Source organism: Patagioenas fasciata, chromosome 4, assembly GCF_037038585.1.
Source record: "Patagioenas fasciata isolate bPatFas1 chromosome 4, bPatFas1.hap1, whole genome shotgun sequence".
In the NCBI taxonomy this organism is placed as follows: Eukaryota; Metazoa; Chordata; class Aves; order Columbiformes; family Columbidae; genus Patagioenas; species Patagioenas fasciata.
Genome location: NC_092523.1, coordinates 28,007,321 through 28,021,446, shown reverse-complemented (window position 1 = coordinate 28,021,446; position 14,126 = coordinate 28,007,321). Strand labels below are relative to the sequence as shown.

The following is a 14,126-nucleotide window of genomic DNA, read 5'->3' as shown; positions in this document are numbered from 1 at the left end:
TAAGGAAAAAAAAAGTTTGTGTATGTTTGGTGGGAAACAAGCAAATAATGGAAATGAAGAGAGGAGAGTTTAATGTGCTTGCTAAAAGCAGGCTTTGAGGAAGAAAGCTCTGTATTTCAGTGAACAGTGTTCTCTAAATGAGGAAAAAATACAGCCATGCATGTTATTATCAGCCTGTACGTTCTGGGTAGTAGATCATGGAATGATATTTGCTTAATATGCCCAGAGAAGGTTCTGAAAAATAAGTCATGTAACAGGCAGAACCCAGGGCTGTGACCTCAGAGCATAGTTAACTCTGCCAGACCTGTTGAAAACATTTCCATATGGTTGCACTGACAACTTTACCATAAACCAGAATTCTTTGATCTTTGTTAATTTATGCAATCAAGTAGATAAAGAATGCTGCACTTTTGTGAATATTTTGTAAATATTTAAAAAGACATATAGTTAATACTCAAAATTGGGCTTAAAGGCAAACTAATAACCTCGCTGATATTACTAGGTATTGCCATGAGAGACTGGGTTCAGAGGCAAGTTTTAGGACACATCACATTTTTTCTGAACTTTCCTCATTCTCATTGGCCTACGACCAATGTCAGGAGAGCAGTCCTTGAAAATCCTTCTCATTGACAGGGATTGATGGCCAATCATGGATGGTTCTGTGCTGGAAAGGTGCATGGCTTGTAAAGCCATCTAAAAAGTACACTCTTTTTTTCCTTTAGCAATTTCTTCAGTGGCTTAAGTCTATCAGGCAATAACTAAACTAAGGAATTGGGTATATGAAAATATCTCCTGATGGAACATTCTTTCTTACTTTCGTATTCCTGTTAATTTGCTGCAGGAAAGGTTTGACATCGCCACCTGTGACTTGTTCTGTTTTGCAAAGCAGACAGCTTGGACTTAGAGATACTGTCAAGTATTATTAGCAAGAATCAGGCTGGTCTTTACTGTTGAATTTTAATGGTTTTCCAAATAGAGGAATGTAAGAAGTATTTTTACTTTTACGTCTTCTACATATGAAGATCTATTTTCTGTATCTTTGGAGGCAAGAAACTGTGGAAACACTGTGTCAGTGTATGCACTACAGTAAATGCCACCAGAAGGCTCTTGCTGTTCCCAATTTCAGTTCTGGTTTTTGTCAGAAAACACTCATGAGTGATAGTAATAAGTTAGCTGGTCATGTTTCCTGGGGTGATTGCATTCCCATAACTAAACTATGATTCTGCCACACATGGTTTTGACAAAACATTCAGCTGTGTATCTTTGGAGCAAACAGGAGGCATTAGGGCGGCTTCACTGTCATAATTGTAACATAGAAACAAATGTCTATCATTTGTTTCAGAGGACCATCCAAAACAGATATTGTAATAGACAATGAGGAGACGCAGCATCAAAAATGGCTGAATCTGCACTCAGACTGGAAGAATAAAAATGCCTCCACTTTACATGCGCTTCTAGTGAGTGGGTAAGTAAGTAACAGGTAAATGGGATTTATTTCACTGCTGTGGGTAGTCACTTATCAATAGAGGATGACAAACTCCCTTTGGTAAGCTCTTTTTCTTCCAAGATATCTGTGTATAAATCCCCATTGATTTACATTCTTTTTTTGTTTCTTCATCTAGAAGAAGAGCCATTACAGGATGATGCCTGATACTAAAAAAATTTCTTTTTGACTCTTTTCCTTTTTTACTGTCTCATTCCACTAGCCTAAAAGTGTCTAAAGGCTTTTCTCTAGAGTAATACAAGAATAAACACCTTAGGTGGTGACCAGGTGCAAAGACAGGTCCACAATCATATTCTGTTCAGTCAGTGAAGTGCAAAGCAGAAATGTCGAAGTACTTTGCCATGTTTCAAAGTGGTCTGTTAGGAAATACGTGTGAAGGGATGGATTTGGAGCTTACGAGTTATAAGATCTAGCAGCAAAAAACCTGGTTTCACCCAAAGTACAAGTTAAAGGAGAGAAAATATCAGTAATGAGCATTATTGATAAAGCTATTACAGAGATGAAAATAATATGTAGGAACAGATGTCTCGCCGAGTCTAGAAGATGGGTAACAAGAAGTGAGAAATTTAAGGCCTCGCATGAAGAGTGAGGCTGGTTTTGTTTTGGCTGCATCAGGCATCCTGTGCAGATGGCTCTCACTGCCTGGGCATGTGCTGCCGATCACGTGCACCCCACATTCACCTCCCAGTCACCCCACTGGAGGGCCTGCCGCACTTCCTGCACTGGCTTGCTTTCTAGTGTAAACCAAATTGCACAGGGGGACAATGTGCATTTAGTCTCTTCCCAACATGAAGCCAAGGCAAGCCCAGGAGCTGGGAACTGCTCCCAAGCCCTGCACTCTAGGTGCATTCATCTGATCAACTTTACCATGTAGAATGTCTGTGTTGTGGAGTATATTGTATCTTTAAAGGAGCTGTGAGGCTCTTGGACTACTGGGAACTTGGGCAAGAACTAACAAATACACCACGAGTCTCATAAAGTTTGGATAAGAGGGAATGGCACAGCACAGACTACGCACACATGAAAGCTTAAAGTTTTTTCCTTTAGAGCTGTCTGTTTGATAAATCAAAGAAACAAGTGTGAAACATGAATGTGTCTGGTCTCAGTTATGTTGTGTATATATTTTTTATGGACCACAAATGTGCCTCAAAATTGTACACAGAATTTTCTTTCCTGAAACTGGTCATCTGTCTCGAGAAACAGAACTTCATGGTCTGTGTTTCCAGGAACAGAATGTAGGCTGATTTGCATAGTACATGACCGGGGCAAATGCAATGTAAGGAACAGAGGTCTGGTCAAATCGCAGATCCAGTGCTTGCTGGCACTCTGTTATTGTATCCACATCAGTATCTAGGGCTTAAAATCACATGTAGCCTCTTTTTAGGTGGTTGCAGTTTTAAAGATACTGCCTATGTACTGACATTACAGCCTTCAAAGACTTACCTGGGGAAGAGTTAGTCTGTGTATCCAGTCTAATATAGCTCTGCATCTGCATCAGAAAAGCTCGTATATGGTAGGAATAAAGAAGCAGTGGAAGTAAAAAGGCAGCCAGCTAGCTGAGCAATGGTGCTCTCTGTTTTGACAAGGATCTTTCTTTGAGAAAGAATCACTTTTCTCTCATCTGAAAATTTTCAACAGAAATGATAACTTTTTGTTGTTTTAATACTTTCTTTTGCAAGCTTCCTGAATATTTTCAAATCACCCAAACTTTTAGGGCATGAAGGATCATCTGTTATCAAAGGTATTTCAAAGAAGACTCTATCCTTCAGCTATAAGGAAGGAAGAATGGTGACTTCTGTGCTTTCAGGTGCCATAAATTAAGACTTCAGAGCTGGATCGGTGCCCAGAGAGCGAGGTAGTCTGCAAAATATGCAGCACCCGCTCGTGAAATGCATTGTAAAGCTGAACTAATATTTTGAATTATCTCCAGGCAGATGCTGCATGATCTGCCATAAGAAGCTCCTTGTGTTTCTTTTTACAGTTTGGGGGAATTTTTAACAGCTGGTTCACAACGAGTACAATACCTGTGCTGATTTGCAAATTACATCAATTAATTGAGATTTCCACCATGTTCTTGTTTCAATATTTAGACAGCTGTGTCAAAGCAGAAGCAAAGTGGCTCTCTTTTGCACTAAAGAAGGTAAGAAAGAAATGTATATAAAACAAAAATGTTTTTCAAGATGTGTTAAACTACTTAAACAATTGGAGATGTTTAGGGCAGAATCTTTCTGAAATTTGACTAGACTTACGTGATATCCAGTTTTGTGTTGTGGGTTCCCCCTCCCCTTCTTTTTTCATCAGCTTTTCTTAATTTTTGCCTACAAGGCTGTTTATTGCAGTAGCTCAGTCCTGCTCCCACAAAATGAATTTTCCCAGCAGTCAGGTTTCAAAAATTTGGTAAAAGTTCCTGCTGAAAATGTCCTTTACCACCAGAGTGGTTAGCAGGCTATCTGCCTGCGAGTTGAAGCTGTGATCTGTTTAGTTGTGGACAAAAGAACCTGAAGTAGAAAGCTACAGACCACGTCTGTAGGCAGAGTAGATCGTGCAAGTTTAAGTGGTTTGAAAAATGCAGAATTTCTTCTTCTTCAATGAGTTGCTGTTCTACGGACAAGGAGAGCTTTGCTGAAGAACACTTAAATTATTAATTAGTTCGACACAGGGAATCACAAAGCATGACCTAAAACTGTGAAACTAAAATTAAAAAAAAAAAAATCAAAACATTTCTTCCTCTTATCAGAAAGAAGAGCTCATAGGAGCCTCTCAAATGTGTTTCCTTCTAACATACGTTGCATTAAGTACACTTAAAACCCTTGCCATCTGAAGTGAACTCAGTAAAAATTACAAGTTATAAGTAACCATTGTTCTAGTTTATTTCTTTACCATTAAATTCCCACAGATATATGCAATGACAGCATATCCTCCCTTGGGAGGCTAATTGCAGAAACCGGTGGTGTTCCTTTGTTCTCTAAATCAGACTGAGTATAAACAGAATTAATAAGTCTGCCATCTTACAGATCCAGGATATAAAGTGAAACAAAAGTAAAGGGCTAACTATTTCAGAAAAGTAATTGTCTGGCAGATGGGAATCTGGTATAATTTCCAGTGGAAGTGGCTTATAAAGTAGAGTGGGCAGAGTACTGGAATGTCTTCAAATATTCTCCTTTAGTAATTTCCACAGGCAAAGCAAGCTTAGTGCCATGTAGCTGAGCAAACAGTGTGATGTTCACCCCACACCTGGCTTTAGAAAAGCCTTATTATTGCTGAGCAGATTTTCCAGAAGCAGTTCTTATGGATATAGCCCAAACACATTGTTAGCTGACAGAAAGACAGGGACATAAACCCAGAAAACCTTCCCAGGGGCAGCCTGGTAGCTCCTTAGAGAAGGGAAGTCAGGATCCCAAACTTAGCTCGGTTTATATTTCAGGCTGAGCCAGTCAAAGTTAACATCAGGACACCTAATCTTTTGATATACAGAAGGATGAAAATGGCTCAATGTGTTTGATATTACCCTGTGGTTGCTGATGACTTCATTTACTGTAGTGTTCAGTGTAATTTATGACGCTGATAATATCCTTCTTGCCCAGTTTTCTTGCCGAAGGTCTTGTACATGCTGCCTCTGTGGTAACAATTAACTCCCTTCTGCATCTGCTCCTCACCAGACTGCGGCCGTCGCCCAGCTGCTCGCATGAACAAGAGGATCCTTGGTGGCAGGACCAGTCGCCCAGGCCGATGGCCGTGGCAGTGCTCTCTGCAGAGTGAGCCAAGTGGACACATTTGTGGCTGCGTTTTGATCGCAAAGAGATGGGTCTTGACGGTAGCACACTGCTTTGAAGGGTGAGAGGGCTCCGACAGTTTTACTGTTCGTATAAACTTGCACGTGTGACTTACTAAGTCCTTGCTCCTCTACCAAACTCACTGGGGTAGGTGATGATCTCTGCAGAATGGCAGATCAGAGAGGTCTGGTTTTAAGAGACTAAAAAAAGAGAGTAAATGGTATAAAAAAGCATCAGCTTAGGTTTTCACATGCTTTGTTATTTGTTCCTGGCGTCTCTACTGATGAAAGCTTAATGAAGATGCCCCAGCTTTCAGTGGGAAACAGGAAAAGGAAGAAGACTAAAACACTAATCCTGCAGCTGTCATTGTCAGCTTTTTGATACTAACCAACATTTCTTCTTAATGAACCACAGATTTTGGAGGGAAGTTTATTACCTCATTTCATTTGGCATGTACTGAAGATTTTTAATTGGGTTTCTAAAGATAATTGAAATGTGTGTTTTCTGCTATATTAACAGTTAGCAAATACATTTCTGCTATGCACTTGTCATTAGTGCTTAATTTTGCTTTAAATTGGTACTTGTGCACTGGAAATTATTTTAGACTACACTGAACACCTTTCTGTTCAAGTCAGCAGAAATTCTGTGGTAAGCAAGTGTCACTTAACTGATATTTCTTCATATATTTTTTTCCTGGGTCTCAATGGAACTTGTGATGGGGCAAAGTGTGGATTTTCTGTCCAAGCCAGAAGATGTCAGGCAGATGATAGTGTGAGGGTATTGATGGAAAAGCTAGAGGAATTACATTGGTGAGACTTCAGTTCTGACTATCACATCATATCAAGCCCTAAGGATGTTCAAGAACTGATTCCATTCTGAGAGAAGAAAAGTCAAACAGAAACTTAAAAGAGTAACCTAGGTAACCTTCCTTCTAAACTAACAGAGTGCTAAACCTGAATAATGCAAACAAGAATATTGTATAACTCAGATTTTGGGTCCTACAGTAGGATTTTCTCTTATTTCCCCATTTATTTTTAAATAAAGCTAAGCAATAGCTGGAATATTTCTTTACCTTCGGAAGAATTTCTTCTGTTGATCTAAAATAAAGGGTGGGATTTAGAGGTAGATCCTTCAGCAATATTGGACTGCTACTGAATTTCGTGGGTAAGAGATTTCTCTCCTTAGATAAGATAAACAAAGAAGCTGACAAATTTGTAATGTGAAAATTCTCAATTTTTTTGTGAAATGCAGAAAGACTCTCACTACATTTTGGAGCTGTTAATTTACCCCTCCTTTAGGGCTACACAATATCTGTGTGAGCTCAGAGTATTAAGTGCAAACAGCCTCTTTCACATTTGTGTTCTAAATGTCTTAACGTACTAAGATATTTTGCTTTAATAATTCATTGAGGAGTTACAATATTTTTTTCTTCTGCTTCTCCAAATAGATTGGAGGGTGTGTTCCCAGTGGCCTGAAATCTTTACATTTTTCATTTCTATAGCTTGATAAAGCAACAGCAAGATCATTCTTCATGCCATGAAGCTTTCTTGATATAAAATATTTAAAAATTTACCAATCTGACTAGATAAGTCAACAATTAAAACAGATCTTTAAAGTGCTCTATTGCTTTAGACAAAATGCTTCGTTTTGTGAAGTATTTTATGAAGTTCATGTGAAGTTTGGGATATAAAACGTGAGGAGCACGTAAAAATAATGCAGCAGAAAGTATTAATGCAAATAGTCATGAATACTTGTCGAGGGCATAAATAAGAAGAGCTATGTTAAACATTGCGTCCTTTGCTATTTTTATTAGTACAGTCCCCAGAGTTTTGTCAAGATTATTCTGAAATTCATTGCACCAAAGCATCCAAGACATTGACATTCTTTTCTTGACTGTAGGACAACACATTCTGGCTGTGACTGCTCATTGCTCTGAGCAATGCTTTTTTTACAATGTTCATAAACACAATAGCATATGAGTATTCTTAGCCTGTAACCTTGTAACTTTATGGGAAAACTCACCAACTGATCATGGTGCTAATATTTACAGTCTTAAATATAAGAATTTTCATGCAATTCTTGAGATAAAACAACTCCTTATTTAGTAACCAACTCTTTACAAATTATAGAAATTACAATCCTACTGAGTATTGTGAAGAAGCTGAAATTTTGCATGTTTGTTTTACATTACTTTGATTAAGCTTCGATCATGTCAAAGGTGCTTAGTTACATGGAACTCTCATCAGTTGTGAATAACGCTGACTTTTTTGTGGGTTTTTAGGATCACAGACTTAATTAGGAAGCTGTGACTTATTCCGTGACCAGTTATGGTCAAGACATTACACACTCAAAGCCTTTCAGGAATTCTATATTTTTTTTATGTGTTGCAACAGACACTAGTTCAGTCTTTCTACTTGGATCATATGTATCAATTTTGTGATCTTGTATATTTACTGAGTCTTAAACAATTGTAAAAATCAAAGCAACTTTTGATGTTAGGCATAGAAAGTATGCTTGGGCATAGACTGAGTGCCCAATAAATAAGGGACTTTTCCCATGGCAGTCATAAAATATTTCGTTTTCATAACAGACTTGCTTCTTTGAAACTCCTCTGGGACTTCAGCGAGACTTGCTGCTGTCAGCACTATACTGCTGAACAATATTGCCACCCCAGAGAAACTTGTAAGCGCCCACCAGTGAGCAAAGGAGGGTGCTTAAGCCTTGGGCAGGATCCAAGGGATGATTATGTGAGCCTTTCACATTTAATACAGCAACTAATAGGTGGTTACGTACCTTCTGAAGGTGTGAGCTGTAATTCATTTGGTAACAGGCAGGAAGGAAATGGAAAGCATTGTCTTTTGTTGCTCAGATCTTAGCTCTAAGTAATGATGCCCAAGTATTTGCAGCATCTGTATGTGCAATGCTTTGCAAAGTGCTATGTGCAAAATGTCAGGGAGAAAAAATTCTCTGGCATTTTAGCTTAAAAGAATGGTAGTGATTGAAATTTCTGATTTTTTTTTTTTTTTTTTCCAAAGGAGAGAAAATGCAGCTGTTTGGAAAGTAGTGTTTGGGATTAGCAACCTTGATCAACCGTCAGGCTTCATGCAGACCCGACTAGTGAAGACCATTATCCTCCATCCACGCTACAACAGAGCGGTTGTAGACTATGATATCAGCATTGTGGAACTAGATGAGGATATCAATGAGACAAGCTATGTAAGACCTGTCTGCTTGCCCAGCAGGGACCAGCTGGTTCGGCCAGATACCTACTGTTACATCACCGGCTGGGGACACATGGGCAACAAAAGTAAGATGAATATTTCTGGGACTCTTGGAAAAATATGTTAACCTTCTACTGAGTTAATCAAATATGTGAGCCCATTACAAAGCTTTATCCGTGTATACTATCACTGGACCTTATTAAATCCTAGAGAACTGTAATTACTGAGGAAGGCATCTAGCTGTGACTAGAACCTAGCTTTTTCAAATCAGCAGCCTGAATTTATGCTCCTTAATCATTATTTAGACAAGTAGCTTGATTTTCAAAAATGTTGAGGATCTAGAAAGTCCTGTCAAGGAAGTCACCTGAAAATAGTTATAATTTTACTGGTTTAGCTTGTATTCAGAACTGTATTGAGAAGGTATCAGATCATCAGTGCAGGGTGGGCAACATTCTTAGTTCAGTGAAAGCGGAGGGCACCAAACGCACAGGCATACAGGCTGAATGAACATTTTCTTGAATCAATGCTGTGTGTCACACTTTGGGCATGTGACGCAATGTATTTCATCCAGGCACGACCATGTGTTGGTTTTGTCTCTGAACAGAACCTTAGTGTGTTTTCTTGTTCTATGGCCACTGCAATCCTTGGGTCCCATGACAAGAACAGTTGTGTTCTGTAAATCTTTGTTTACACAGAACTATTCTGCATGCACCATATACAAATTCTCTTGACCCCAACCCTATTAAGGCTGTAGCCGTTGTGTTTCTCCCTTCACTATTATGGTAATTACTGGGGAGGCTGTTGTTCTGTATGCTGGAGAAGGGAATTTCCTTTCAGTGCTGTTTCAGGTGGGACTTCACCTCTAGTGGCCACGTCAGACATGTGGCAAAAATTAAATTGCACATGTGAGGGACTGGCTGTTAACTAGCAGCTCTACCCATCTAAAAATATCTTTTATGTAACAGCAGAAAAACAAAACCCCAAAGAATGCTTTTGCACCACTGCTAAGTGGAAAATGGTTTTATGTTTCGAAGCATTAAAACCCATCATGGCTACACAACACTTCATGCTTTAGCTTGAACAACTTGCCTTAGAATTTGAGCTCAGTTAGCTGTTTAGACTAGGAAGAAGTCCTTTATTGTCTCCTGAATGCGCCAGAATAATTTCAATAACCTTTGAATTCTGATTCCCTGGTATACTCTCTAAGTCCAGTTTACCCAAATGTAACTCAAAATAGCTGTGATTATACCAAGTTTTACCATGACAGACACCAAGAAACAGGCAGACGTTGCCACAGAACGAGTCAAACCTCTCCTCCGCCTCCTTCCCTTTACTGTTTACCAGCCAATGCTGCCCCGATCTTGCAAATCCCGTACCATGTCACATACCTGTGCACTCCCTGTGCAGCCTGTCAGTGCGAATCCATGATAAACGATGTGTCACACCAGTCCCCATGTATTGGGTCCTTCTCCAGAATGAAGCACCTATGGTCTTGGCTCAGGAGCAGGGCAGTCACCAATCATGTGATGCAGCAGTGAAAAAACCCACCTGTTTCTACCTTGACTTTGTGCTAAAGGGGCATTCTTCTCTTCTTGCATTTTATACATGTAATTATACATATACATCTACCTATCTTAGGTAATATTTGTAACCTATCCGAAATATTTGTTATATCGCAAAGAGCCATCATAGCTAAGTATTTGTGTGTGTGTGTGTGTAGTTTAATGCCTAATTCTGGTTTTGTTTTTCCAGTGCCTTTCAAGCTTCAAGAAGGAGAGGTTCGCATCATTTCCTTAGAGCAATGCCAGTCCTACTTTGACATGAAACCCATCACCAGCAGGATGCTGTGTGCTGGCTACGAGTCTGGCACTGTGGACTCCTGCATGGTGGGTGTCTCTCTAAGGAGGAGCACACAGCCAGACTTGCTTTAGAAATCAAAGTGCTATGACATTTATTAGGTATAGCATACTACATCTACCGGAGGAATGCCAAGTTATTTACATATTTTAATGCAATTGTTATTATTATGGGTGTAATCAACTTCAGTTTATAATAATGAAAGACAGCTTGAAGAATCCAAGGTTAATCTGTATTTGTTAACTATTAGACTGATTATTCAATTTATACAAGCCTTTTGCAGGTAATTTTTTTGTACAAATATAACAGGGAATAAATACTGGTAATGCTCTGTGCTGCTACATACTTAAGCAGAGCAGCCAGTTTTTAGAGCTGAGCTACTTATTTAAAGGAAAATCCCTGTAGGAACCCAGACATAGCTTTAACCATAGGGCTGCTGGCCATGTGCAGCCCCTATACTGGTTTTTTTCTTTCTTGTTGCAGGGCGACAGTGGAGGACCACTTGTGTGTGAGCAACCTGCCGGGCGCTGGACTTTGTTTGGTTTAACATCTTGGGGCTCTGTCTGCTTTTCCAAGGTTTTGGGACCTGGAGTTTACAGTAATGTGTCACATTTTATTGAGTGGATTGAAAGACAAATATACATCCACACCTTTCTGCTAAACTAACTCCAGATGGTACAAATTGTGCTGACAGACAAAAGAAAAAAGGAATCAGCACTTCAGCACTGAAGATTTTGCAGTTCAGAAACTCTATGAAAAGGCATTTCAAGCTCTACATGTTCCTGTTGTGGAGCTATGGAATATGCAGCCTCTGCTGGTGAATATACTTTGGGGTAGAATTAATTAATAATCCTTTGGACTTTTAACTGTGTTATGGTGCTAGTCCAAACACAGCAAAAGGCTTAAAAGAATCAGCCATTTTCTGCCTTTTCAAACTAAGCAGTAGCACAGACTAGAAAAATTTTGTTAGATAAACCTATTTTAATGCTGTTCAGTTAGTAGCACATGCTTTTTCCCTCTTCTGTTGTCATGAGGAATGAACTTGGTGCATTCAGATGGCACTGGCAGGATGTCTGTTCACAAAGGCAACACCAGGCACAGCCGCACCACATGCTGGAAGGGGTGCAAGAGATCGACTGGCTTGTATGTCCACGTGGCACATCCAAGTACACGTGCAGGTCTCCAAAGGTGTGCAGCTGTGTGCTCCTGCTGTCCCTATGCTAACACAGCCTGACCCTCAGGGCAGCTGGCTGGTGTGGCCATAGCTGTGTGCCATCCACAGCTTCTGTTCCCAGAGCCAGCCGGGGGAGCTCTGCGCATGACAGAGGGACACGTGGGCCAACAGACCCATAACTATCACTTGAGGCAGCTAAGACCAAAGCTTAGCTGTTTAGACTCTTTGGACAGTTTCTGCTACTTCATTTTCTGAACCTTCCAATATCTTGATGTGTCTGGACGACACCCACATCCTGACACCACCAAACTGACTAGCACTTTTAGCAAACCTATGCCCCACTGGCTTTTTTCCTGATTTTTGTATGAAGTGTGCACTGACCATCTCCAGCCCTCTGAAAACATAACAGGGTTGAGCTACTGCAATGGTGTCCCCCGCCTCGAGTCAGCAACTTTGAACATCTGGTGAGATATGGAAAATGTGCATTTGAAGTGCAAAAGATGCAGTGTGAGTGGTATCCCAAATACTGGGAAATAGTGTTTTTGCATAGGTCTCATCTAGTATCTTGAACTGAAAATTTCAGTTTGGTTATCAAGATTAAACAATTTGAGAGAGAAAAAGGCAGAAAAAAATCTGAATGACAGAAGAATTGGACTCCAGCTTCTGTTCAACTGAATATTATAATAGAAATCAATTAAGCAAAGTGAAAAAGCTTCACCAGCAAAGGCTCAAGTGCTTGGCAGCCAGATGGCAGAGAGCTTAGTGCAGCAGGTGAGAGGCTGAGCCTCCACACCAAGAGCCAAAGAAAGAGTCAGGAACCTGAGGATGACAGGATGAATTTCACCATGAAGCAAAGCGTTTAAAACTCATGTGTTCACAGTGCTGTGCCTGGTCTGCTGTGAATGCTGCCTAAGGCACAGAATTACTCTCTCTGCTGCCTCTGGCGTGCCCCCATGACAGCATGGCAGGGCCTTGTCAATACCATGACTGCTGGTGGTGGTAACATGCATTAGAAGAGCTACCTAATGGGCATTTAAGGTACCAGTAATCATGTTACAGCTAATCTATTGCTTTAGTGAAGGTTTACCTCTTATTTCCATATCTTCTCCTTTAACATGCCTAACGTTAGACATACTAGACAGCACTCTAGACAGCATTATTAAATAAATATTAAATATTTATGTTATGGATTCTGAAACCCTATTTAAGTGACTATTGTATCACTTTCATGCTAGGTTGTTTTGGGGATTTTTTTTGTATTAAGGATTTTGTTTTTACTATAACATATAAATGCTGTTCTTCCCCCAGCTACAAATGAGAGAAAGCAGCTGTGCCCATGTTTTTCCAGTGCAAGCAGATTACAGATGCAGCAGCTTACTGACACCCTTGCCTCAAGGATATGGAGAGTGCAGGTCCCAATCCCCCACTTGAGGTCCTCTCTGGGCCCAGCACCTCTGCAGCTGTAGGGCAGCACAAGTCCCAAAGCCGGGTATGGAGAGTCCCCTGAGCCAGTGACCCCCAGTCTGGTGACTGTGTCTGACACAACATTCCACATAAAGAGGAAATTTTTAATTTTATAAATGTATTTTTATACTGCTTTTTTATGTGTGCACGTGAAATAGGCAAACACACTCCACTGTATCAGGCCTTTCCCTGTGTGCTGACGTAACAGCTGTGATCACAATTACACGGTTTCTCTCACATGTGTAACCTCACAGTAAGGTAACAATTGTTAGTTTTACTTCTACCACAGCTGTAGCTCCAAATGGAAGCAATGTCACACAGTCCAGCAGATGTGTTTCTTTCTAGCTCTACTAATAAAAATGTACATTTTCGAAGTAACTTCTCTGTTTAAAGTGTGTTTTAATCTGTAGAGACAGAGACTCAACAATACAGAAGTAGGAAGTTAATTATAACTTTAGCAGTAATGCCTAAAAGTAGACTTAGAAAGGTATTTGCATATCCTTATCTAGCCTGTTCAAGCAGTCCTGACAACCCTCTTAGCACTGGAACACTTGCAGAGGTTCTGGCACTACCACCACTGCACAACTTTTACTTTATTCTGCACGTATGCTTCCAATACAGAATATTACCAAGGATACCATTGCCAACAGCTACTCTGCATTGAAAAAATGTGAAAAACTAAAGCTGAAATCAAATCTGCCTGAACACATTTTATTCTACGGCTTTCCTCAGGAATAAACTTAGTTTGAAATAACCATCTCCTTTTAACTGGGACGCAGCTTTTCAACAACATGTACACATGCTGAAATCAAAATAATAAGCACACAAGGACTTAAAATAGTAAAAATTTGCCTTTTTACTGCAGTCCACAGTAAAGTATCCAGGACCACAAGAATAAAACAGGAAGAAATAATACAAAAAACCATACTGAAATTCAGCTATGAGAATGTTCTGAACAGTCACCCCCAGAACTCGTCCATCGTCTCTGCAGAGAGCGAGGGCTGCTCTGAGCAGCGGGAGCACTGAGGGCTGCGCCTCAGCGGGTCCTCGGCCTCGTGCCACAGCCAGCGGGGCTGAGGGAGGAACCACAGCTTGGGTCAAACATTCCACTCAAACTGGTACAGAGCAAAGCT

At 40.2% G+C, this 14,126-nt stretch overlaps 1 protein-coding gene across 5 annotated transcripts in view; it reads left to right on the top strand.

Annotated features, from left to right (window-relative positions):
• CORIN (corin, serine peptidase) overlaps positions 1-13,371 on the top strand; it is a 143,256-nt gene extending 129,885 nt beyond the window's left edge. For all 5 annotated transcript variants that reach the window (XM_071807457.1, XM_071807456.1, XM_071807455.1 and 2 more), the window contains 6 exons: positions 1,343-1,465; positions 3,595-3,644; positions 5,164-5,338; positions 8,313-8,584; positions 10,251-10,384; positions 10,839-13,371. In XM_071807457.1, coding sequence (XP_071663558.1) covers positions 1,343-1,465; positions 3,595-3,644; positions 5,164-5,338; positions 8,313-8,584; positions 10,251-10,384; positions 10,839-11,021 — 937 coding nt within the window. In that variant the 3' untranslated portion in view covers positions 11,022-13,371. The remainder of the gene's footprint in view (positions 1-1,342; positions 1,466-3,594; positions 3,645-5,163; positions 5,339-8,312; positions 8,585-10,250; positions 10,385-10,838) is intronic.
• Positions 13,372-14,126: the final 755 nt, after the last annotated feature.